This window comes from Mizuhopecten yessoensis, unplaced genomic scaffold (genome assembly GCF_002113885.1).
Source record: "Mizuhopecten yessoensis strain PY_sf001 unplaced genomic scaffold, ASM211388v2 scaffold4259, whole genome shotgun sequence".
NCBI classification, from domain to species: domain Eukaryota; kingdom Metazoa; phylum Mollusca; class Bivalvia; order Pectinida; family Pectinidae; genus Mizuhopecten; species Mizuhopecten yessoensis.
Genome location: NW_018405455.1, coordinates 84507 through 109182, shown reverse-complemented (window position 1 = coordinate 109182; position 24676 = coordinate 84507). Strand labels below are relative to the sequence as shown.

The window sequence follows — 24676 nt, the reverse complement described above, 5'->3', positions numbered from 1 at the left end:
AGAGTTGCTATCATGAAAATGCCTCTGGGGAGTTGCCTTAAATGATGTCTGATAGAAAACCAGAAAATTAAATGCAATAGCGAAAGAGATACATCCAAGCAATTTCTAGGATTTAAGGATCCCCGTACCACTGCCCAAAACTATGGCTATATACAATGGTAACTGTTTATTTCCAGCAAGCTATAGCTTTGATAAATCTTTTCTGAAAATACAGGACTTTCCTAAAAAATATGATAGAGATATTATCAACAACAGTATTCTGTATGTAAAAATCCACATCAAATCGTTTCAGTCAGGTGTCATTATAAGCATCAGATGTAAATGTACCAAACAAACGGCATGCTGTTTATGGAAAAGTGAAGACCAGGTTGCAGTTTTTTCTCCGCGTTCACCACCAAAACCTGGCACGTTCTTAAATGACCATAGCTGTTAATAGGATGTAAAACACAAACAAACAAACAAGCATTATATCTGTTAATTAATATAATGAGAAAATATACCTATCGTGGAGGAAGGATGCCAGTGTTTCACAAATTACTTCCCTACATGCCTGTACCAATGTGTACAACTATGTAGATTGTAACCTTAAAATTAACCAACTTTGATCACAACATCATTAAACACTATAGTTGGAACTAAATTTCGTTTTTTGGCCTTTTCATATACAGTCATAAATTCTACAACCAGGTTTTACTGCAATATATGGCTAACATTTTACCAATGGTGATCGATTGCAGAATTTCACTGAATGGAAGTTATGTGCCCCAACAATGGTATATTCAGGTTCGGGGGTTCATCAAGCCATATTTGCTGTCATCAAAGACAGCGTGAAATTAAACACTCAGGGAATATTAATACCACGAATATCAATCATTAAGAATATATAAACGGAGATATAGAATCAACTGTTAACCCATTCACTGCCTAACAATGAAGATAAACAAAATTCTATATTATATTTTACCTTTTTTGATTCACATTTAACTTATTCACCCCTGAAGACACATTTAAACTCTTCCAATTCAAAGGTTGGAATAGTTCATTAAGAAACTTCAGGGGTGAATGAGCTGAATTAAATCCAAAGTACCATGGTGTCCGCTAAATTTTTACATGGCAATGTGGCGCAAAATTTAATCTGCACTATAGTTCTGATGTGGTCAACTGCGAAATATCAGCCCCCCCCGAAATTCAACAACTATTTAGTACATCTGTTCTAGAATTACTGACAGATAGGAATACAACAGACACATATGCAATACGTATTCATAAATCAAAATGTAGTTCTCCAGATTTTTTTCTTTTAAATTATAGGAATCAGAAGAATGGCTTAAAATTTAACTCAGAAAATTGTGATACATGTACTGAGATGCATGTGTTTTTTTATTCAAATTATGGTTAAATTAGATTAATGTGGTTTTATTTTTTTATTTTAGGATCCAGCAATTCAAAAGAAGTACAGATTAAAATTATCTAACAGTCAGATTGAAAAAATGCCCAAAGTGAAATTGTGAGATTTATGATAATAAAAATGATAACAAAATTATTTCTAATACGTGTTTATCAATTTTATGATTGACATGTACAAATACAGCAATTTACTTACAATTTCAAAATCTACACAAAATTTTAAAATTACCGTAATGTTCAATGTGAAATCTGTAGAATCCAAGTAGATTAACTATTATCTAATTAACAAAATTTGTGTTTTTTTCACTTGGATTTGCATCAAACATTAATGTATGGATTTTACATAATTAAAATTCAATAAAATATTTTATTTCAGAGAGTTAACAATTTAATATTTCAAATACAAATGTACTAGCTCTCGAGCAGATTTTTGTAAAATTCTACTAGCACAAGCTATATTTTCATAACATATATTGCAAATTTTCACTAGTGCTGACATATAACATCTATTACTGTAGACTAGCTGTGGACTAGTTGAAATGCACATCCCTGAACATTCATAAACATCCAGAACATTTTTTGTTTCATTCCTAGTAGATTACCTCCCTTTGCTGCTTTCACTACAAGGATACATGGCCCCTTTTGCAAATACAGTTCAACTGCTTTTTTTTTTAAATGTAACATTTTCGGGTTTAAATCCTGGCGTCCTGGAAATTTTAATGCAGGCCTTGCAGGGCTTTGTCAAGTCTCGTCTGAAAGCAGCATCAGATTACTGGGTCTGACCTTATTTCATATACAAACAACTCTGGTCCAACCGTTTGGAACGAATGTGGCCATATTAAATATCTAGTGATGGTGGCAACTGGTTTAGAATTGTTACGAAATCTGTTCATATTCCGAAATAGAAAACTGATTGATATTTGACTAAATATAGTTTATGTGACTGTATACAGTATTAAAAGTGACAACACGTCAATAGACAGAGTTGGTTTACTTTTTAGTTTGTTAATACGGACAAACTGATTTGTAAATTTTTTAGACGCAACATTTCGGGGTTAAACCGGACTGACCTGCAAATGTTAATTCAAGTCTTGAAAGTCTTTACAAGTCAGGCCCAAAAACAACATTAACCCTTTCACCCCTATGTAAGTAACTTTAGTAGACTCTACCATGCATTGATCTGGATGAGTCCATTATGGTCTACAGTGGTGAAAGGGTTTAATCACTAGGGTTGTCCCTATTTCAACACTAAGATCAATCATATGATTAAAAAATAAACAAAATAAATTACTTGCAATGCATAATGTAGATTTCATACATTTTATTTTGACACTGGTTCAGTAATGAGCAGATTATATTGGTTATGGAATTTGTAATCGATAATCAGAATCGGAAAGGGCAAACCAATTTATTGTTGATCATAATCAATCATCGTCCCCTCACTAGTTAAATCATATCAAAAACAATATTTAAACATGATCTTTTTACAATTTAAGAGTTACATGATCTTTTTACAATTGAAGAGTTTTACGGCATTCTATCAATTTTCCATATTACATGGGACTTGTTCGTTTATAAGGAACAACAGGTTTTGTCTATTCTAATGTCAACATGTTTGGGTATAAATCTTGGCGGATCTGCAAATGTTTATACATAGGCATAGGCATTGTCAAGGGCTCGGCCGAAAGCAGCATCAGATTACTGGGTCCGACCTTATTTCATAAACGAACAACTCTGGTCCAACCGTTTGGATCATGATAAACGATGGCGGCCCTGTAAACGTGTCTGTAAAGCGTAATTCTGTCTATAGCTTACATGTATGTTGCCAGTAACATCTGTTGCGGTTTTGATGTATCCGAATTATAAAATGTCCTAGTTTTATCTTTTAACAATGCTATCTCCTTCTCTCGCCTTTCTGTGTACGTTTTTTCTCCGCATCCTTTCTGTCCACCCCTTTCTGTTTTTGTTGTGCTCGATCTTGTTTGTCCTTCTCTTTTTTCTTGTCCGATTCTTCCTTGGCCTTCTCTCGTTTTTCCTTCTCGACCTGTCCCACGGTCTCAGCGTTTGTGTTTTTCATTAGCAGAGCTGGTTATAAATCAAGGAATTGTACACTTATATAGAACTGCAATGCCAGACTATAACTGGAACATTAACCTACCAATGCCAGACTATAGCTGAAACATTAACCTACCAATGCCAGACTATAGCTGGAACATTAACCTACCAATGCCAGACTATAGCTAGAACATTAACCTACCAATGCCAGACTATAGCTGGAACATTAACCTACCAATGCCAGACTATAGCTGGAACATTAACCTACCAATGCCAGACTATAGCTGGAACATTAACCTACCAATGCCAGACTATAGCTGGAACATTAACCTACCAATGCCAGACTATAGCTGGAACATTAACCTACCAATGCCAGACTATAGCTGGAACATTAACCTACCAATGCCAGACTATAGCTGGAACATTAACCTACCAATGCCAGACTATAGCTGGAACATTAACCTACCAATGCCAGACTATAGCTGGAACATTAACCTACCAATGCCAGACTATAGCTGGAACATTAACCTACCAATGCCAGACTATAGCTGGAACATTAACCTACCAATGCCAGACTATAGCTGGAACATTAACCTACCAATGCCAGACTATAGCTGGAACATTAACCTACCAATGCCAGACTATAGCTGGAACATTAACCTACCAATGCCAGACTATAGCTGGAACATTAACCTACCAATGCCAGACTATAGCTGGAACATTAACCTACCAATGCCAGACTATAGCTGGAACATTAACCTACCAATGCCAGACTATAGCTGGAACATTAACCTACCAATGCCAGACTATAGCTGGAACATTAACCTACCAATGCCAGACTATAGCTGGAACATTAACCTACCAATGCCAGACTATAGCTGGAACATTAACCTACCAATGCCAGACTATAGCTGGAACATTAACCTACCAATGCCAGACTATAGCTGGAACATTAACCTACCAATGCCAGACTATAGCTGGAACATTAACCTACCAATGCCAGACTATAGCTGGAACATTAACCTACCAATGCCAGACTATAGCTGGAACATTAACCTACCAATGCCAGACTATAGCTGGAACATTAACCTACCAATGCCAGACTATAGCTGGAACATTAACCTACCAATGCCAGACTATAGCTGGAACATTAACCTACCAATGCCAGACTATAGCTGGAACATTAACCTACCAATGCCAGACTATAGCTGGAACATTAACCTACCAATGCCAGACTATAGCTGGAACATTAACCTACCAATGCCAGACTATAGCTGGAACATTAACCTACCAATGCCAGACTATAGCTGGAACATTAACCTACCAATGCCAGACTATAGCTGGAACATTAACCTACCAATGCCAGACTATAGCTGGAACATTAACCTACCAATGCCAGACTATAGCTGGAACATTAACCTACCAATGCCAGACTATAGCTGGAACATTAACCTACCAATGCCAGACTATAGCTGGAACATTAACCTACCAATGCCAGACTATAGCTGGAACATTAACCTACCAATGCCAGACTATAGCTGGAACATTAACCTACCAATGCCAGACTATAGCTGGAACATTAACCTACCAATGCCAGACTATAGCTGGAACATTAACCTACCAATGCCAGACTATAGCTGGAACATTAACCTACCAATGCCAGACTATAGCTGGAACATTAACCTACCACTGTGAAATATATGAATTGTTTTTCCTGTAAAGCTTATTATTAAATATATGACTTTGTGTAATACAAGCTTTTAACAAAAGTCCTCATTCAAACACAAAACATTCAGTGAAACACAGACAAATCGGTTTTTTCACCAAGGACTGACACGATACATACATAATATCTATTAGGGCTGTCACAATATATATCAGAAAACCAATAAATCGCAATACACAGGTCTATCATATCATACTGAAATACAGTAATGAAATATAGCTGTATCGCATTTATTTTTCAGAAACTTGGTTTTACATTACAATTTTCTACACATTCTAACAGATATTATGCAAATAACTATAAGCAAGCTATTGTGAGCTCTGCTTGTTCCAGCCTACTCAGCTGTAAATGAGTATGTGGTTGAAATTTGGCAGTGCTAGAATTATTGAATGCTAGCTGTGAGCGCCGAAATGGCAGCACCGGCTATATTGTACCCAGGGAGTTGAGAGAGATATTGGCTGGTTGCAAAGGCTCTATAAACACAGATAATAATTTATGAACAGCTTTGAAACGACCTAAGTGATAAAGTGGTATATAAAAACCTCAAATCATAATTATTACTAGTGATGGGAATCAGGTAAAAATTCATAATCTATAGATGCTTCAACTAAAATCTGAAGAACCATCTTACAGGACTCAGTTTGATAACATTCTGACAACAATTTCTTTTTAACTTGAGCATCTTTTTCCATTTATATACGACAATATATCGGGATACATATCACAATACCTTCCTTCTGGTTGGTTCAATGAAATCATAAATCTATGATACCAATGATATATAATTCAGTTCTGATAACATTCTGACAACAGTTTCTTCTTAAATAATTAAATTGAGCCACTTTTCCTGTGACATGACATCAGAACCTTGTGCCAGCTGAGCTAAAAATCTGGCGGTCACTGTATTTCTGAAAGAATTGCGAAAGAAATTCTGCTTACAGACCGACACCAATAGACAACCTGTTTTCATAATAACATGGAAGGTATAATTTCTATCATTGAACAACATATTTTCACAATGTATAGTGTCATACTCCTGTGCTCAGAATTTAATAGTGAAGGATACAGTCCCCTGAGGCACCGCTTGCAGCACCACTTGCGGCTGCTCCTCCTCCTCCTCCTTTGGTTCCAGTATGGCTAGAATGTCCATCACTATTAGTGGTTAAGGAGTGTATGATTAATAATGTTAAATCTAAATAATATTACAAACACAATGCATACTTTTAAAACAGGCCCATTGGGCCTTTTGTCACTCATCTTGTTCTCCGTAAATCAGACTTGTTACATGTTCCGTTTAGGGGATGGCTCCAGTGGCGCCGATACGAACCAAGTGATCCACTTAATGAAATGTGACATTCTGTCGGAACGAACCCGTTTATTGGGAACATCTCCTTTTAGGGTACAAAGTTGGATCCAATATATGGGGGCCAGTGAAATTTTTAATTTCAGATGTTTACCAAATTGTTTATTTAGGGGATATTACGTTGTTTAGAGTGGCTATACTGGCAATTAGAACATGGGGTTTGAACTCGTGTTCTAATCGCCAGTATAGACACGAAAAATTAGAACAAGTAATGTGTACTTTTTACTTTTTAATTCATTCAACAAATGCATTTCATCGGTCGTTTCTGTTCTGTCGCCTGCTAGCCTTATCAGCGGGATTTTGCTAAGAGGCGAGCTTGACACCATATTGTTTTGGTTAGAAACTAGGCGTGGCTTAAGTGCGATGGGAAGAGCTTAACACGATTGATCATGATTCTATCGCAGATTAGAACATGGTCTGTATCCAATCAAAACATGTGTTGCAAACGAATCGTGTTAAAATAGTCTATGTACAATGTATAACAAATTAAGCTGTATTAAATCAGTCTAATAAAATTATTACCGACTCCATGTAATGTCAAAGTGTGTAAAACTTGTACATTAAGTTGGCAATCTGCATTGTTTCAAATTTGTTTTATGCTTTAGCTGTTAAGTTTATTTTGGAAAAAAACCCACTTGTTTCCGTATTAAATCATTAGATTTTCACATGCTGAAATATTATTTGAAAAGCGCTGTTCGATTTAACAGGTTAGTTCCGAGTTAGCACAACTGGAACGTTACGTTAAATGGAATGCACTATATCTTAAATCTAAATCCTTTAACTCATTCACCCCTGAAGACACATTTGAACTTTTCCAATCCAAAGGTTGGATTAGATCATTAGGAAATTTCAGGGGTGAATTAAGCTTATAATAATTATTATATAAAGAGGGTTTCCATATATCCTTTAATTGTGAGGCTCAGTTTCTGAATTGTGCTGAATTGTTATCAAAGGATTTAAAAGTTATTGTTTTAAAAGAAACGACTGTATGAGAAAGGATACTCGTCTTCTTCATCCGACACGTTGGAATACTGAGCTAAGATGGCCTCCTTCCTGGCCCGGTCTTCGGCTTTGTCAGTAGGTGTGTCCTTGACCTTGACAGGCTCTATAGTCTGTTTCTCCAGCATGTTAGACAGCTGGTCTGCAATATTTTTCTGAGCTGTAAACAAAGGAACATCACATCATAAATGTACTGACAAAAACTTAGTATCATATATATAGACTACAGAAGATCTCAAATGAGCAGATCGATATTCATACAGCAAATGAAAATTGGATTTTCACTTCGTAAATTTTAATTAGTTATAGTTTATGATAAGATAAATCAAAAGGGCCTTACGTCAGCTTGGTTGTACAATTTTATACTTTCTTACTTAAGGTAAGTTTTTGAATTGTCATACTGTTCTGAACGGCATACCAAGTCTGCCGAAACATGTAAACTATAATAAATATTGCTGATTAACCTTCCGTCGGATGTTGTCTACCCATTTCTAACTTAATTTTATATAAACCCTTTCACCCCTGTGTAACTTTAGTAGACTCTCCCATGTATTGATATGGATGAGTCTATTATGGTCTACAGTGGTGAAAGGGTTAAGAGTACTAATCCGCAGGTTGTATTTCAAACATTCTACTATAGCCCAATCTATATTTACATAGTTGATATTAAACATTTTCAATAGCCCCAACATAACATCTATGTTACTATTCCCTGGTACCATTGATAAGTAGAACTGTATACCACTAGAGATGTGCCTAGGATTTCAAAGTGATCATACAGACTATTGAGCTCTTATTTTTGTTCTGAGCAAGTGCATGTAAGAGTCTAGAAAGTGTACTGAGGTAGTTGCCTTCCTGTGTCAATTTCATATAGAAAGAAGTGACAATAAGGGAATTTTGCTCTTGAGAAAAAAATTATGTTATACCATCTAACAAAAGTGATGGGCTGATGATCGATTAAAATCGAAAATCAATCGGGTTGCCCTTTCAGATTTCGATTATGGATTACAAATTCCATAATCGGTTCATCATTGAAATCCAAGTATTTAAATGTCTTCCATGTATAAAGTATACTTTAAAAGTCATATATTCTTATGATTTATACTATATGATTGGGATACAAATGCAAAGAAGTTGCTTGATAACCATTAATTATGAAAGAATGTAATCTAATGTATGGTGAACAACTCAGTCTATTGATTTAATAGCTATAATAGTGCTCTCACTTTTTTCAGGTGTTCAGTCCCATAAAAGTATTAACCTATTATGTAATCGATCATCGATCGGTTTAATTACTACATCCTATATTTAGTATTGAGTATTACAAAACGATTATTTATTATGATTTTAAACCGAGTGCCCATCACTTTCGTACAGTGATCACTTACCTGATTCTGTATTCTTGTTTGTATGTTTGTTGTTTATTTCATCATATTTCTTCATAATTTCATCACAGGCTAGTTCACGGTCCGTTTCCTGATATTTCAATAAAGTAATCAGTATAGGTCAATAGTACTTAGTCATGCCATACATGTATAATATGAGCAGGCTGTGCACACTGTAGATCTGATTTACTATAAATTGTGTGTATAATACATATATATCTATAGCTAGTTGACAGCTGACATTGATAACTTATTTGTTTTTATATTTATCAATACTTTCTAATAGTATCCATAAAGCACAGGTATTATATAGTATGTCAATCCTTTTATTGTGTTTTACGTCAGATCGGGCACCGCCCTATTAACAGCTACGGTCATTTAAGGTCATTGGAGTGTATTGATAAACGGAAACAGGAAGTACATCCCTTGTTGAAAATCCAATGTAGGGAGACAGTATCACAATTTCCGCAAATTCTAATGTTTAATATTAAACTGATGAATATTGTATGTTTATTATTGACAAAACAGTGTGTTCTCTCAATATTAAAGTATTTCAAAGCAATCCAGGCATTAATTCAGGTTTTTTTTATCAATGAGTCACATGTGTCAATTTTTTGTACTTCAGGAAACCGGCTACCTATTTCACTACTGTGAAGTTTTTCAAGAACGATAACTCTTACCTGCAATTACTATGTGTATATGGTTTTATTATAAAATGCCAATTTTTAATCGTTTATAGATAATTAGTTTTACACAATTTCAGCGTTTTTGAAATTGATATACATTACGATACTAATCTATGTCAGTATCATTTTGATTGACATTATTTTGCAAAACATTGCATGTTTTATTTATTTTTATCAAAATTCACTCATTTTTACATAGATTTCCATTTAAAATCCTTACAATTCTGACAACCTATATTTTTTTTGTGGCAGAAATTTTTCTTTACTTCAAAGCAATATTACTAGAAAATTTGAAGAAATTCTACTGAGATATGGTGACACAATCCTATTACCTTAAGGACGTGTCAGGTTTTGGAGGAAAGCCGAAGTTCTTGGAAAACCCACACCGACCTATGGCCAGTACCTGGCGACTGCCCCACGTAGGCCTCGAACCCGTGACCCAGTGGTGGCGGGCTAGTGGTAGTGAATGTCAGACGCCTTAACCACAGTGGCACCTGTCTGTTAATACATCCATGGGTACATTGACATAATTGAATTTGATTGTTACTAGCCCCTGTGTATATACTGTTATATTCATTGGTACATTGACATAATTGAATTTGATTGTTACTAGCCCCTGTGTATATACTGTTATATTCATGGGTACATTGACATAAAATAATAAGAGGCTAAGTAGCTATATGATCCCAATCATATACCAGTTGAAACTGTTCGGGTGGTGCAGAAATATTCAATGATAAACGAACACAATTGGACTGAACTGTAGGCAGAGCTAAAAAAGAACAGTTTCAGAGTTTTGTGACAAATGAAAACAATTCATCAAGAACAGTATGTCCTTTTTACCCATCCAGTGAATTACATAACATATATATATCCTAAAATATATTATGTTAATCACCTTGTTTTATAAAGAAATAATGCAAACTAGCGAAATTCAGCATTTTGGTTTCGGTCAGGCACATCAGGACCCGTCAATATGATATGCAAGTGCCAAATATTCCTGGGTCATCCTCGGCTCAAATTTAAGCCTGTTCTAATATGTTGAAATATTTTTGAAATTTGTTATTAACTGTGTTCCGAGGAAACTTAACATCATTTTATGTCAGCTAAGAAATTTTAAAAGTGATCTTAACTTTGATAAGTTACAACACCATCTGACTGATGATACTTCATGTGTATGTGCAGGGACGTATAGTATATACTGTCCCTGGTATGTGGTGAACAGAGGGAATATCTAATTCATTTTTTCTTTCAATGTCCTCTGTATTCAAATATTAGGCATCATATTACCACTATTTATAATCTATTAGGATATTTAAATCTGCACTGTTTATTATATGGCATTAATAATGCATCTGACCAATTAAATAAAACTATTCTTATACATGTTGACTTTTATATTAAATCATCAAAACATTTCGTTACTTATACATGCTTAGATACATTCAAAATTAGTATTCATGTATTGTTATTATTATTATTAATTCAGACAAGTTTTGTCCCTTAAACAATGAGTATTACACATAAGCTGGTGTGGAACATTATAAATATTTAAGCATTGCATGTACATAGCTAGCTGAAATAGAAAAAGACTGATATAGGCATAGCCTGTTGTCTAATTCTTTTGTCAATATTGTTCTAATATCTTCTTTAATGTTAACTTATATGTTTGTGTTAATAAAATACTTTTGAAATTGAAAGCCTGTTGTTTCTTTCAGGTTGAACCGTTTCAACTGGTTGAACTGGATAACCGAAAGGGGCCTATAATCAAATTGTATCTGTGATCTAACCACATCGACAATTAACATGACAGAAATAGATATGTAATAAATATCTTTAGAAAGACGTCGCTGCATATAACGTTATATACACAGGGGCTTGTAACAATCAAATTCAATATATGGTTGCTAGCCCCCGTGATTCACAGCTGGGGTTCGTTACAAATGTCTGAAATACACATATGCTACTGTATACTGATTTGGGTCACAGAATACATAAAAAGATATGTGGTGTGACCCATATCAGTATAGCATATGCGTATTTCAGACATTTGTAACGAACCCCTGTGTGTGATCCGAGTTCTAACTCATCACATGCATGGCATATGGCTCGGGATGAAACTACATTGTACCAACCAAAACTTCGGCCAAGAGTTCGAGTATGGACTCGCGTTTTTCGTCAGCTGGCGAGTCCTCCTCCAACATACTGCTGATATACATGACGAAGACATCTGTGTCGACCTCGGGGTTCAGCGACAAAAGTTTGTCTGCCAACCATTGGTCGTACGGCGACATGGACGTCGCCATCTTTTCCCGTACTTCGGAATAATTTGGACTTTAACCTTATTTATCCATATATAGTATGGAAAAAACAAGAGAGTTTCGATGACAGAAGAGCTACATCCGGTAAACATGGTGGAGAATATTCGGTTGAGATCCCGTGGAAAGAAATGCGATTATATTTTCGATCTTAGCGCTATTAATATACATTTTTAGTTTAAATTTAAATAATATTTTTAAAGTACCTTCGACGGACACATTCGTTTATTTATAACAGGNTGTTCTGTAGTTGTAATTTGAATAATCACCCTTTAAAACTAATGTACAAACACATTTTGGACTAATAAATGGACATTGGTGTTATTTATGTAGTGAAAACCCGTCACACAGGCGTACGGCAATATGTAAACAAATCGGCTGCAGGGCCGAAACAGCGGTGGTTGAAATCACCCATTTATACGGGGCTGCCACGTTACAATATATTTTGCAGAAGTCAAAATTAATATACTATAACAGTAGTTGTGAAAGAAAACTTATTCGACGAAAGTGAAAGTAGATGAAGGACACTTAATTTCAGACGATATCAATATCTTGTTATGAACAAACACAACCCGTTGACCACATGCAAGTGCTTTTGATACATTACAGGAAAACTATGTTCAAATATAAATTTGAAATGTTGTTTCGAAGTATTTTTATAGAAAAACTGAGGACTAAAACCTTTTGTAAAGGAAGAACTTTTTGTGTTGTAAAACGACCATCATTACCACATAATCACACATACGAGGTTATAGTTTCTAAATCCAATAATATATTTGCCAATTTATCACTGGAAGAATGGCTTTTTGAGAACCGGGATCTGTCGAAGAAATCGGTGCTACTTATGTGGAAGAACAAGCCATGTGTTGTGATTGGACGACATCAGAATCCCTGGCTGGAGTGTAATGTTTCGAAGGCCGTTACCATGTCAGTGGATGTTGTCCGCCGTGCTAGTGGTGGGGGAACAGTTTACCATGACGAAGGAAATCTTAACTGCTCCTTTATCACGGATAAATGCCGCTACGATAGACGTAGAAACCTTCAGTTTGTCATTGATGCTATTGAGTCAAGATGGGATCTAGATCTTGAGATCAATAAACGTGATGACATCATCCTTGATAAATTGTATAAGGTAGAGTATATTAAATTGCTGTGTAATCATCTAAATATGTGATCAAATTTTAACTTACCCTGCCATCATCATCATCACCAGGACAGGTTTTTCTTTTACCCTGGACAGGGATATCCACCATTTTACCCGTGTGAGATTTTCTTATCTCACCCTAGGTTTGAGACAAGCTACACGTGTTCTTTGCACGTTCTTAACATTTGTATGACTTCATAGCAACAATACCATGACGTCACGGCAACAATACAATGACGTCACGTCGACAATTCAGCCGCATCGATCACATCAACATTGTCTTACATTGATGTAACGTCTATGTAAGGTATATGTACAAGGGTAAACAGGGTAAGAGAAAAATAATCATTCAACCCCTTGGGAGTGAGACAGGGTGATCTCAACCATTGGGGTAAGATTGTTAAGCTGTCAAACCCTCGGCAAGCCTCGTGTTTGACAACTTAAGAATCTTACCCCTCGGGGTGAGATTACCCTGTCTCACCCCAAAGGGGGTGAAAGATTCTATTAATCCACACTTTTCCCATTGTGCGAGACATCCTTCATCGTCTCAGGGGTAGAGAAAAAGAATCATCCTGATTCACCCCCTTGAGGTGAAATTGGGAATCTCAACCCTCAAGAAAAGATTCTTAGTTTGCCAAATACTTGGCAAAGCCTCATGTTTGGCAACCTAAGAATCCTTCCCCCTCAGGTTGAGATACCCCTATCCCACCCCCAAGGAGGTCATCATGAGGAATTCTATTATCGTAAATTGAGCTTTGGCTATGCGGAGCATAGCTGATCAAATGGAAAGTTGCAACAGTTACAGCTGTAAAATCACATTATATATACCACTTCTCAAAATATCCTCACATTTTAATTAATATCAGAGAAAGAAACAACAATTTTAAAAATGTTTTTCATGTGTGTTCTCTTCAAAACCAGGTGGATTGGTGCATGTGACGTCAGGAATAGTCAAAGTGAGGTGGAATCTTATTGACCTTTCGGGTTACGCTATATTGTTCATGACGACATTGATGATCAATTTCATGAGTTGTCAAGGTCATTGTCATCATTTACAATCGCTATGATCCATTCATGAAAAATTTGCGAATGGTATATTGTGGTTATAATGTTGCAAATTAATTTGACAAATGCCATATAACATCTCAAAGTACAGAGGAATTCTTACGAATATGAGAAAAAAAAGAGACTTGAATAAAAGAAATTATTTTGAGTACCTGTAAGCGACACATACAGCAACAAGGGGCATTTTATTGAGGTTTTACTGTACATTTGATCTATTCCTGGTACATTGTACCCACTCATTTATTCTACAGGTATCTGGTACTGCATCACGCCTGACCCGGACAAAAACCTACCACCACTTTACACTCTTGTACAGGACTGACACAGACAAACTACACAAACTCCTCACAAGTCCTTTTGGGGTAAGATTTACAGCTCACATATATATATATATTTATATACTTGAGTCATCAAAGCATAAACATAATTACACAAGTCAGTTGATGTGTAGCGGGACTGGACTGGGTCGATTGTTGGCGACTTGAGTAAGGTATAGCTCAATTGGTAGAGCGTCCATCTAGAGGTTAGAGGGTCCCGGGTTTGAACCCTGGTCTGGCCTACTACATTTGGTACCTGTGACCAACCCTTGTTTCAAGTACTGGACAAATGCATGGTAAGGGATACCCAACCCGTGGTTGTAAATAGTGATGTCTTTAAAGAAGGAGACTTAAAAGAAGGAGGGTCCCAGATTGGAACCCTGGTCTGGCCATGCATTTTTTTGGCTCCTACTACAGATGTAAGATTACAAACTTAAAGTAAATGATCAACAGCTAGTACATTTAGAGAATGGCCAACTTAATGCAAATTATTTCTTCAAAAGTTTGGCATCATTGACAGGTGTATTTCCATCTAGTTATGTATTTAAAACCATATACACAGAAAACTTCAACCATTTTGTCTGTTTGAAACAACTCTACATTTTAGAACTGGGACCGTTGAACAGATGTATAACATGTTCATGTACCACCATCATTTAATGATGGTTTATGGTCATATTCATGAGGTTAGCTGTTAGTGATGCTCGGATCGCATGAAAGATGAAGACAAAACCCTGGTTTCAAATGCTTTTAATGTTTTTCATATATCAAATTCTGACATTTAATTAATGGAATTTAATGCTTCCTGACCTTGACCTTTGGTGAAAGTTGCAATACACTTTTGGGTGATGGTCAACTAGAGAGATATGTTTCAGACATCCATTTAAGATGTTCATAAGCCTTAGTGATCCTTGACCTTAGAGATTTTGGATGAAGGTTGCGGCACACATTTGGGGTCATGGGCAGCAATGTTGTGACATATTTGATAAAGATTCATTGAAATTGCAGACTGATGAACAGCACCATACCATAATGTGCCCCTGCATAAATGCATGCAGACATACAAAATAATTTCTATCTGGTTTTCAGTAATTTTAAGCATAAGTATGTTTTGTTTTTATGCATACATATATATTTGAAAATGGCTTTATACAATGTACCAGGAAAGGAAAAACTTCTGACCAGATCAGCTAAGCCTCAAATTCAGAACCTTCAAACTCTACACGGATGCTCCAACAAATTTCGCAACCTCATCGCCAGTGTATGACGCAGTACAGTTCTCCAACATTCCTCCCTCCTTTATCTAAGTCTCAATCTCACTATATGTCAACAAACTCTTCCTCCCCGAAGACACACAAGACCATATACCACTTTCAAATTCTGTGGGTATATAGTTAGTTGGGCACCAAATGTAACGAGAAAGGAAAAATTCAAAGCCAGACCATGACCACTGAACACTAGATAACTCCTAACCAGTCGAGCTACCAAGTTGCCAGCTATACTTATCCAGTCCAGTTCGTACAAAAATTAAGAAAATTACAATTTATTTCTATCTATTTTAAACCTTTGTTTACCTACATGTGTATGTATATATCTGTCATGTTTATCTGCAGACTGGGGTGAATTCTAAAGCCACACAGAGTGTGTCAGCGCAGGTGAGAAACATGTCCGACTACGCGACAGATATGGATTTCAGCTCTCTCGTACAGGTGATTGGTCAGCATTTTCACTGTGGAGGACTTGACCAGGAGTTTGATCAGCAAAGGGTGAGTCAATGATTTTTGTTTTAAAAATAGACGGTTATAAAACCTTGTTATACTGCCATCGTTTATCCAAAGAAAATTTGGCATTATAAAGGGGTTAGGTGATCAATTGAGGAAAATATAGAAAGGAATTTTTAACAAAAGGAGAAAAAGAAACTTTGAAATAAGTTGGTGGTAAGCAAAGCGGCATTTTAAAGAGGTTTTGCTGTAATCGATTTAGTGTAAAATGCAAAATCCCATGTTAGCGATTATCTCTGACTTAAAAGGTATTTAAATCTGTAAAACAAAGTTTCTGATTTTAGTTTATTTCACGACCAGAGTTATAATTAAAAAAAAAAACATTAATACATTCCCATGAATATATTTAATACTATTTATAATATATTTGTGTACAATTTTTATTGGGAATACAAGAGTTAACTTGTGATTATTCATTATTAAATCAGATAAATTTGAAAAATTGGTAAATCTCAATTTATCATTAATCAATTTATTATTAATTGAACTGTGCCATTTTAATAAAATTATGTTTATTTCAACAGTTCGGTGAAATCCAGTTTGTCGATCCTACAGACAATGAAATATTTCCAGGACTTCACAAATTACAGTCCGATCTGGAGAACTGGGATTGGGTTTACGGAAAAACACCAAAATTCTGGTTAAAAAAGAACTACAGTACAGTTCTAGGTAGAACAGAGTTTACCGTTTCCATAGCAACAGAAATAAACAAAGGGAAGATAACTCAAGTTGATTTCACATACCTTGATACAAATCACAATGATCAGATGGTGAATATCCTCGCAAATGTAAGAGATATTTTCATTGGTCAGAGGTTCTGGATAGATGATCTTGAAGTACTGATACATAAGTTAAAGGGAACTGTTGGTAGCTATGGAAACAAGGACTTACTTAACTGGATATTGTGTTGCTTGAAAGATACATTGCATGTTTGAATTGGAATTTTTTCACAACAAATTTGATAAACAGTGCATACATATACAATATTTTATACAAATAAATTTTATATTTAACCAATATGTTTTTTTGTAGTCATGATTACACAAAATGTAATTTCTTACCTGGCCAAAAGAACCCATGCGCTTAAAACATGACACATGTCAACAACGTCTGCACATTTTGAACTTCTCTCAAATTCCATCAAAGGATTCATGCAGGAATTTTACCATGAAATTAATTTTATTAGGGCCTTTTAAAGACCCAAAAATATTCTGCCGTATGCAAATGTTTGAAATTCATGAAACCGTTCTCATGCTCAAGCATGGATTTTGTGCTCAAGCCAACTCTCTTGTAACTTGCTTAAATCATGTGAAATGGTCAGATAGACAAGTGTTTATTACATTTGAAATAAATTGTGAGTTCAAGACTCTCCCAAATTCTCAAAATATGCAATTCTTTTATTAATTAATCACCCAAACAAGAAATTGCACTTGAGTACAGAATCTGAGTTTGAGCATGATAATAGATTTATGAATACAGGCCCTGGATGCCTCTTAGACTCGCCATACATCACCAAACAAGACTAAAATCTAAACCGGTCAGTATAAGAAAAATCTGGAAATTAACTTGTAAAAAGCGATTCTTTATCCTAAAGAGAATAACACCACAAACCATAAAAATGTATATACAACCTTAGTTAAAGGATCATGTAGTCAAATTCAAGGCTCAATCATGTTGACCTTTCAAAGAATATGTAGGAGCATTAAGGAAATTTTCCTTAGTTTTTGTGCTTTTAATGCCAACTCTTGTTTTTAAGGCCTTATCAAGGCCAGTACGAACCCTTCGTCATGCTGATATTTAAAAAAAAAAAATGAGAAACTTTGGAATCTATTTAGCCACCCTGACCTCTAGTTGGCCAACAGATGTCAGTTCAGTTGTAACTAGACATTGTCCTACACAATCAAGTGTCGTTTTATTGGAAATCTAAAATGGTCACATGAATACAATGCATTTTTTCAGAGTTATAGCCCTTAGTCTGAACAGGATTGCAGAATAATGTGCTTAACTAGTGCTATGAATGTTTGTCTGCAATCCTTTTCAGAAATGATACAACTAAGAAGAAGGCAGTTCAAAAATTATTTCCGTTTTTCATTGATTTTGACCATAAATTTATCTCCAAATTTAAGGTTGATTTTCAACAAGGCAAGGTATGGCCCCCAACTCCCCCGGAACTAGCGGGGTACTACGAAATGAAACAGCCAATAATGGCCAGATGCCTGTGATGTCATGATTATATATATATATATATATATATGCTGTCACAATTTTCAATGACATCATCATAATGATCACCCAAGATAACTTTGTAGCGGAACTGGACTGGGCCGTTCGTCGGCGACCAGATAGCTGAATTGGTAGAGCGTTGGTCTAGTGTTCGGAGGGTCCCGGGTTCAAACCCCGGCCTGGGCGTTACTGCTACTTACAATTCACGGACAAATGTTCAACTTGGCATAAGGATAATCCTCTCGGAATAATGTGTAACAACTGTCTCTTAGATCAAATTGTACCATCATGTAGCTGAGCAGCCCGAGGCAGCCATCTTGTTATTCAGCTCTGTCTCAAACTTCGACATGCACAACTACAGACTAAGGAGTAGCTACATATCACATTTGGGCTAAATCCCTTCAGCACTTTCAGAAAAACAATCGGCATACCTCTGGTGACTCTGCTACGCTCAATCATAACTTCGACTGTGATCGTTAAAGGAATATGCACAAAATCGATACATTTAATTAAATCGAAATACTATTTACTCATTTATTATACATAGCTGATCATATATGTTACATACCAATCATAAAGCCACATCCTGCTTCTTTTTCCGTAAGTAGTTAATTTTTTTCCGTAAGTACTGTTATTTTTCCGTACTGTTATTTTTCCGTAAGTACTGTTATTTTTCCGTAAGTACTGTTATTTTTCTGTAAGTACTGTTATTTTTCTGTAAGTACATGTACTGTTATTTTTCATAAACAATTTCCTATACATGCTTAAAATGTTCGCTTCACTTTCTGAGGGCTAAAATAAGTCTATCACATGATATGCAATGACAAGCAGCTGCTCACGTCAGAGGTTATAAGTGTGCAAGGATAGGGCCCCACCTGAGGAGTTCGGAATGTTCTGAGAAATGCTAATAAAAGACTTTACAAGTCCTGTAAAATCCAAAATGGCCACCTGGCAACCATCTTGTTCACAACTAAGGACCAAGTGGAACCTACATGAAAACAAGAACTCTGAAAAAAGTCCCTTTCAGTATGTTTTGAGAAGTTTTCATTACAAGAATATTTCAAGATTGATGACAGAAGTACGTTAAGCAGAAGACTGACAAAAGGCGACCAGAATAACCCACTATCTGATGATCATCACCTGGGCTAATGAATATAAAAACAAAACACAGGCAATATACAAAAACTGTGTATGTTGAAATTTTATTAATATCATCATCAAGAACATAATTATAACAGGAACATATTTAGTAAAAAGAGCCACGCAAAAGACAATATCATATGGCAGCTAGCTACTATCGCAACAAATCATTTCACATATATTTAGAACAATAATATTTTGATTAGAACTGGTCCCAGGGTTAACTCCCCTGGCAAATAATTAACATGATTAAGTAAGCGTACACCATTACAACACAAACTTTACTAGTCCATATTGTCAGCTTATTCATACCAATTTAAAGTCTATAGTAACGATAGTTGACTTTACTGTCTGAACAAGATAACTAAAAGGTTGTTTTTTACTCGTGAAATACATTTTTATATATATGTACCTTATTTTGTGTATCTCTTATTTTGGCAATAGGATTTTTATATTTCTTCTGTGTTTTGTCCGACATTCTAAAAAGTGTTTTAGTGGAGATGTTTAACACTATAAAGGGGAGATAGGACACGCATATTTCCACTTTGCACATGTTTGAATTTCATGTATAATTTCATAAAACAATTTTTTCAATTGATTTTTTCTATTGCAATTTTATTTTAATTTCTGAAAAGGAAGTAAATTAAGTCTCTGCTTTTCAGTGTTGTATCTCAATAGGGACAATTTTGTTAGTTTCCTAATATTTTGGCATTTCATATATTTGTTTTTTCTCAAACACTGCAGCCATTTGTTTCAAAATTAAAATAAGGTGTGGCATCATGAAATGCAGTAAAATTGTATAGTGAGAAAAAAACACACCATTTATATTATAGTCATAGTTCTTTTTAAGCTTAGTAAAAATATACAATTTTGAAATCTTCGTTTACCCTTTTATCACTATAGACCATAATGAACTCTTCTAGATCAATGCATGGCCGAGTCTACTAAAGTTACATAGGGGTGAAATGGTTTAAGCATAAAAACCTTAAGTCCAGACATGCATTAAAACAATACATTTGCATTTAAGGATCCCTGTACCACTGCTAAAAACTGTGTGGGAAACTTGTTTCCGGCATGACGGTAAGCTTTGATAAATCCATTTCTCTTAAGAAAACCACGCCTTGTTGATCTTTTGTGAAAAATACTAGAGGTGACATTAACAAAATATGGTCAATAACAGTGATGGAACAGTGATGTAAGTTTTAAAAGTTCAGTGGTTGCTAGACTCGAAACTCGAACCCAGGACCCCAGATTTTTATACCTGTTGTACTGTCTCTCTACGTATACCTGACTGAGCTATCTGGCGAACGGAAGTTTCTTTGCCAGACTGCTGCAGTTGTATCTATACTGACATTAACAGGAGGTCACAAGACACCAGTATGCATTGGGACAGGTATCCTTAATGAGGAAGCAGGAATATGTTGATTTATGTAGACGTACATTAACTCATTCACCCCTGAAAAAACATTTGAACTCTTCCAATTCAAAGGTTGGAATGGTTCATTATGAAATTTCAGGGTTGAATGAGTTAAGAAGTCAAAACAAGATAAATTAAGCAAGATGCAGTGAATGCTTATGATGTCTTTACAAAAACAAAAGAAAAGAAAATGGGGAAACTTTTGAAAGAAAAGAAACCTCCAAAATTTACAAAAAAAGCTATAACATATCACACAAGCAGCTGATTTACTGGCAAAACGGTAGAGGAAGTAGACTGACTGTATGAATTTATTACAATATTCTTAAAATTAAGGAGCCTCAACTAAAAAAAAATCACAAGTTTTTTCTAGTTGTATTTTAATAACGTGTCATTATTTATGCATTGTTTAGCAGTCAACTCAATGCGTGTCAATCACAATTACAATTATATCATTATTCATCAATGTTGCATAACTAGTATTATTTGAAAGTTTCAATGGATGTTGCTGATAAATTAACTAATTCACCCCTGAAATTTCATGATGAACTATTCCAACCTTTGAATTGGAAGAGTTAAATAGTGTCTTCAGGGGTGAATAAGTTAATTGCAAAATGGTCCTTCTTAAAGCAAGCTTAATACTATACTAAAGTCATAGCACTATATACTGTAACCTTCAAATTTCATGAAAAATATATTTTTCCACATATATGACACTTTGTTCCAAAACCAACATTCATTCATTAGATTTATTCTGAAAATAAGCTATGGGTAATGAAACAAGTCCTTGTAGAGGAAAATACTAGTAAATAGACATTTTTGGAAACCTTCCACACATGCATAAGGCTCCTAGATGTCTTTGTTGCTCAGGTAAAGTATTGTTATAGGTGCTCACTTTTTATTCACATTGTATATAAGAAATGCAGGTACATTGTAATTGTATACAGAAAACTCCTTGATATCTTAATTTTACGCTTATTAAATAGACAATATTCTACGGCAAGAAATCTTCAAAACAAAAATTAATTTACGAACTGTGTAGATCCAGATTAGTTTCTGTCTTGGGCAGTTATGGTAAATTATTTTATCTTCGTGTGTACTTTATTTGCAAAATATTGCTGAACATTTTTACAGGAATCAGCAAATATCTGAAAAAAATACATTTCAGAGGATATGCTATGTATTTTGATATCGATAGCAATAATCTCTGGAAATTCATGAGAGATTTAAAGTCACAAATGTGTGTTGTTTTGATTTACTGTGACTATATGGATGACAGTTGGAATAGGGATTTCCTTCTGATGCTATATATAGATTATGAATGACACATGCACAGCTGGTTCGCTATTATAAACTATTAACAAGGTACAAACATTTAATATATTCGGAAAAACATTAACAATAAAATCACATTTGCAGCATTAAATCAACAGTGAAGGAATGTTTGAAAAAAAATATGTGCAAGATCTAATTAAAATAGGTATTTCCTGTATAATCTCATACTTAAATTATCAAATTATGATAATGTTTGACGTTCTGAAAGTCCTTTTTCCGTTAAAAACAAGATGGTGCAAGAGATGGATGATGCTGGTCATTTACAATCATTAATTATTTACAATTTATATTTTTACATTTTTAATTGAATATTTGAAAGCCAAATATGAAATTTGTTCAAAACCTGTACATCATACAGTGAACTCTAGTCTAAATCTGACACCTTGTGTGACACAAGATATTGGTAAGATTAAACTGTCTAATCTGACAGCCTGTGTGACACAAGATATTGGTAAGATTAAACTGTCTAATCTGACACCCTGTGAGAGACAAGACATTGGTTGGATTAACCTGTCTAATCTGACAGCCTGTGTTACACAAGATATTGGTAAGATTAAACTGTCTAATCTGACACCCTGTGAGACACAAGACATTGGTTGGATTAACCTGTCTAATCTGACAGCCTGTGTGACACAAGATATTGGTAAGATTAAACTGTCTAATCTGACACCCTGTGTGACACAACATCATGATCTGATTTATAAACCTGTCTTATTGGACACCCTTATGGACACCAGACATTTGTCAGTTTAGCCTGCGTAATGTGCAGGATAAAACATTAGATTAACCCTTCTATTCTGACACCCTTTGGGCCACAACATGATGATCCGATTAGTCTGACAGGTTAATTTGACTAATATCTTGTGACCCACAGAGTGTCAGAATTAGATTAGTCCATTAGGCCTCTGTGGATCACAAGATATTGGTCAAATTAACCTGTCTAATCTGACACCCTATATGTGAGACACAATATATTTGTCTAATTAACCTGTCTTATCTGACAACCTGTGAGACACAACATATGGTCAAAATAAACATAATGTTGAAATTCACACATCTTATTGATTAAAATTAAAATGGGAAGAGTACAGTATTGTCAGAACATGAACAATGACAGTATACTCAGGGACTGGATTAAACAGGTTTCATTGTGTTACATAAATGTACTTTGATCTCATGTAAAATTTACGATAACTTTATGTAAGTCGACTGACAAATGATGTTTTCTGTGATTGTTTATGATAAAAAACATGGATATGCACCATGAATCTATTTTAAAGGAAAAATGAAAAAAAAAAAAAAATGTTTGGTTCCGGTTAAGTTGAAAATGTGGATATTGGGGTTTGATATATATCTAAATATTTTGTGCGTCCCCAATGATTCTCACTATTAGATGATCCTGCATTTCAACGTGCCATATAACACATACATTATAACAGTGCTACAGATTAACAATCTCATAACTAAATTCAATACTGCGAACATTTTCCACCACCCTGGAAATTCCAGGGTTCATGCTCTTTTAAATTCTCTGTACCACAGAAATATATCATGACAGATCCGTCAAGGCTCTGTACAAGTCAGGTGTCGCTCCTCTGTAATCCTCAAAGGACAGGTATCAGCCAAGCGAGCGGTCAGGGTTTTTACCTGAAATCGATCAAATAGCTAACTGTGTGCCTTCATTCTTGTCATGAGATATTCTAGGGGTGCAAAGAATGTAAGTCAGAGTAAACCCTGGTCTTTGAAGATGATTTTTTACGCAAAAGTGAAAACAAACACAGCATGTAATAACAGCTACATATATATGTAGTTAAGAACAAATATGGCCTCTGTAAAAATCTATAACAAGAAAATAATTAAGTAGAAAATGTATACTGTTGATAACCATATCTATCCTGCCAATAAGCACATGCCTGGTAATAAGCCCATGCCTGGTAATAAGCCCACCCATGTCTATCACAGTTCAGTGGAACTTCCGACACATGCTGCTATTTAATTGTCCTGTAATAAGCCCACCCTCTTTTTTCAAGTAAGAGATTATGTGTTGGGCCTTGGGTCTATTGCGGAATAAATATATGGTATTTAATATTTCATTTTCACATAAATTCATGCTATAAAGCAGCATTTGTGAATTCAAGTACCAAGTAAGCAAATATATCTTTTTACATATTATGAGATATACAAAAAGTATATAGCAGCTAAGTAAAATGCAAGCAAAATCTTAACAAATAAGTTCCCAAATGTCAGCTTCATTGTGCATAAAATATATTAAAGCAATATACAGTCATACAATTTTTCAATTTCTGACACATATTTTG

The 24676-nt window shown here is 35.1% G+C and overlaps 2 protein-coding genes across 2 annotated transcripts; one reads left to right on the top strand and one right to left on the bottom strand.

Annotated features, from left to right (window-relative positions):
- Window positions 1–2713: 2713 nt before the first annotated feature.
- LOC110448764 (coiled-coil domain-containing protein 43-like) lies at window positions 2714–11961 on the bottom strand. The gene is made up of 5 exons (XM_021495183.1): window positions 11757–11961; window positions 8939–9026; window positions 7554–7710; window positions 6255–6340; window positions 2714–3492 (listed from the first exon to the last, which is right to left on the bottom strand). The coding sequence occupies exons 1-5, from the start codon at window positions 11925–11927 to the stop codon at window positions 3302–3304; spliced, it is 693 nt and encodes a 230-aa protein (XP_021350858.1). The 5' UTR covers window positions 11928–11961; the 3' UTR covers window positions 2714–3301.
- Window positions 11962–12188: 227 nt separating this feature from the next.
- LOC110448763 (lipoyltransferase 1, mitochondrial-like) lies at window positions 12189–17263 on the top strand. The gene is made up of 4 exons (XM_021495182.1): window positions 12189–13071; window positions 14400–14510; window positions 16079–16231; window positions 16771–17263. Exons 1-4 carry the CDS (start codon window positions 12523–12525, stop codon window positions 17179–17181), a joined length of 1224 nt encoding a protein of 407 aa, XP_021350857.1. The 5' UTR covers window positions 12189–12522; the 3' UTR covers window positions 17182–17263.
- The last annotated feature ends 7413 nt before the right edge of the window (window positions 17264–24676 follow it).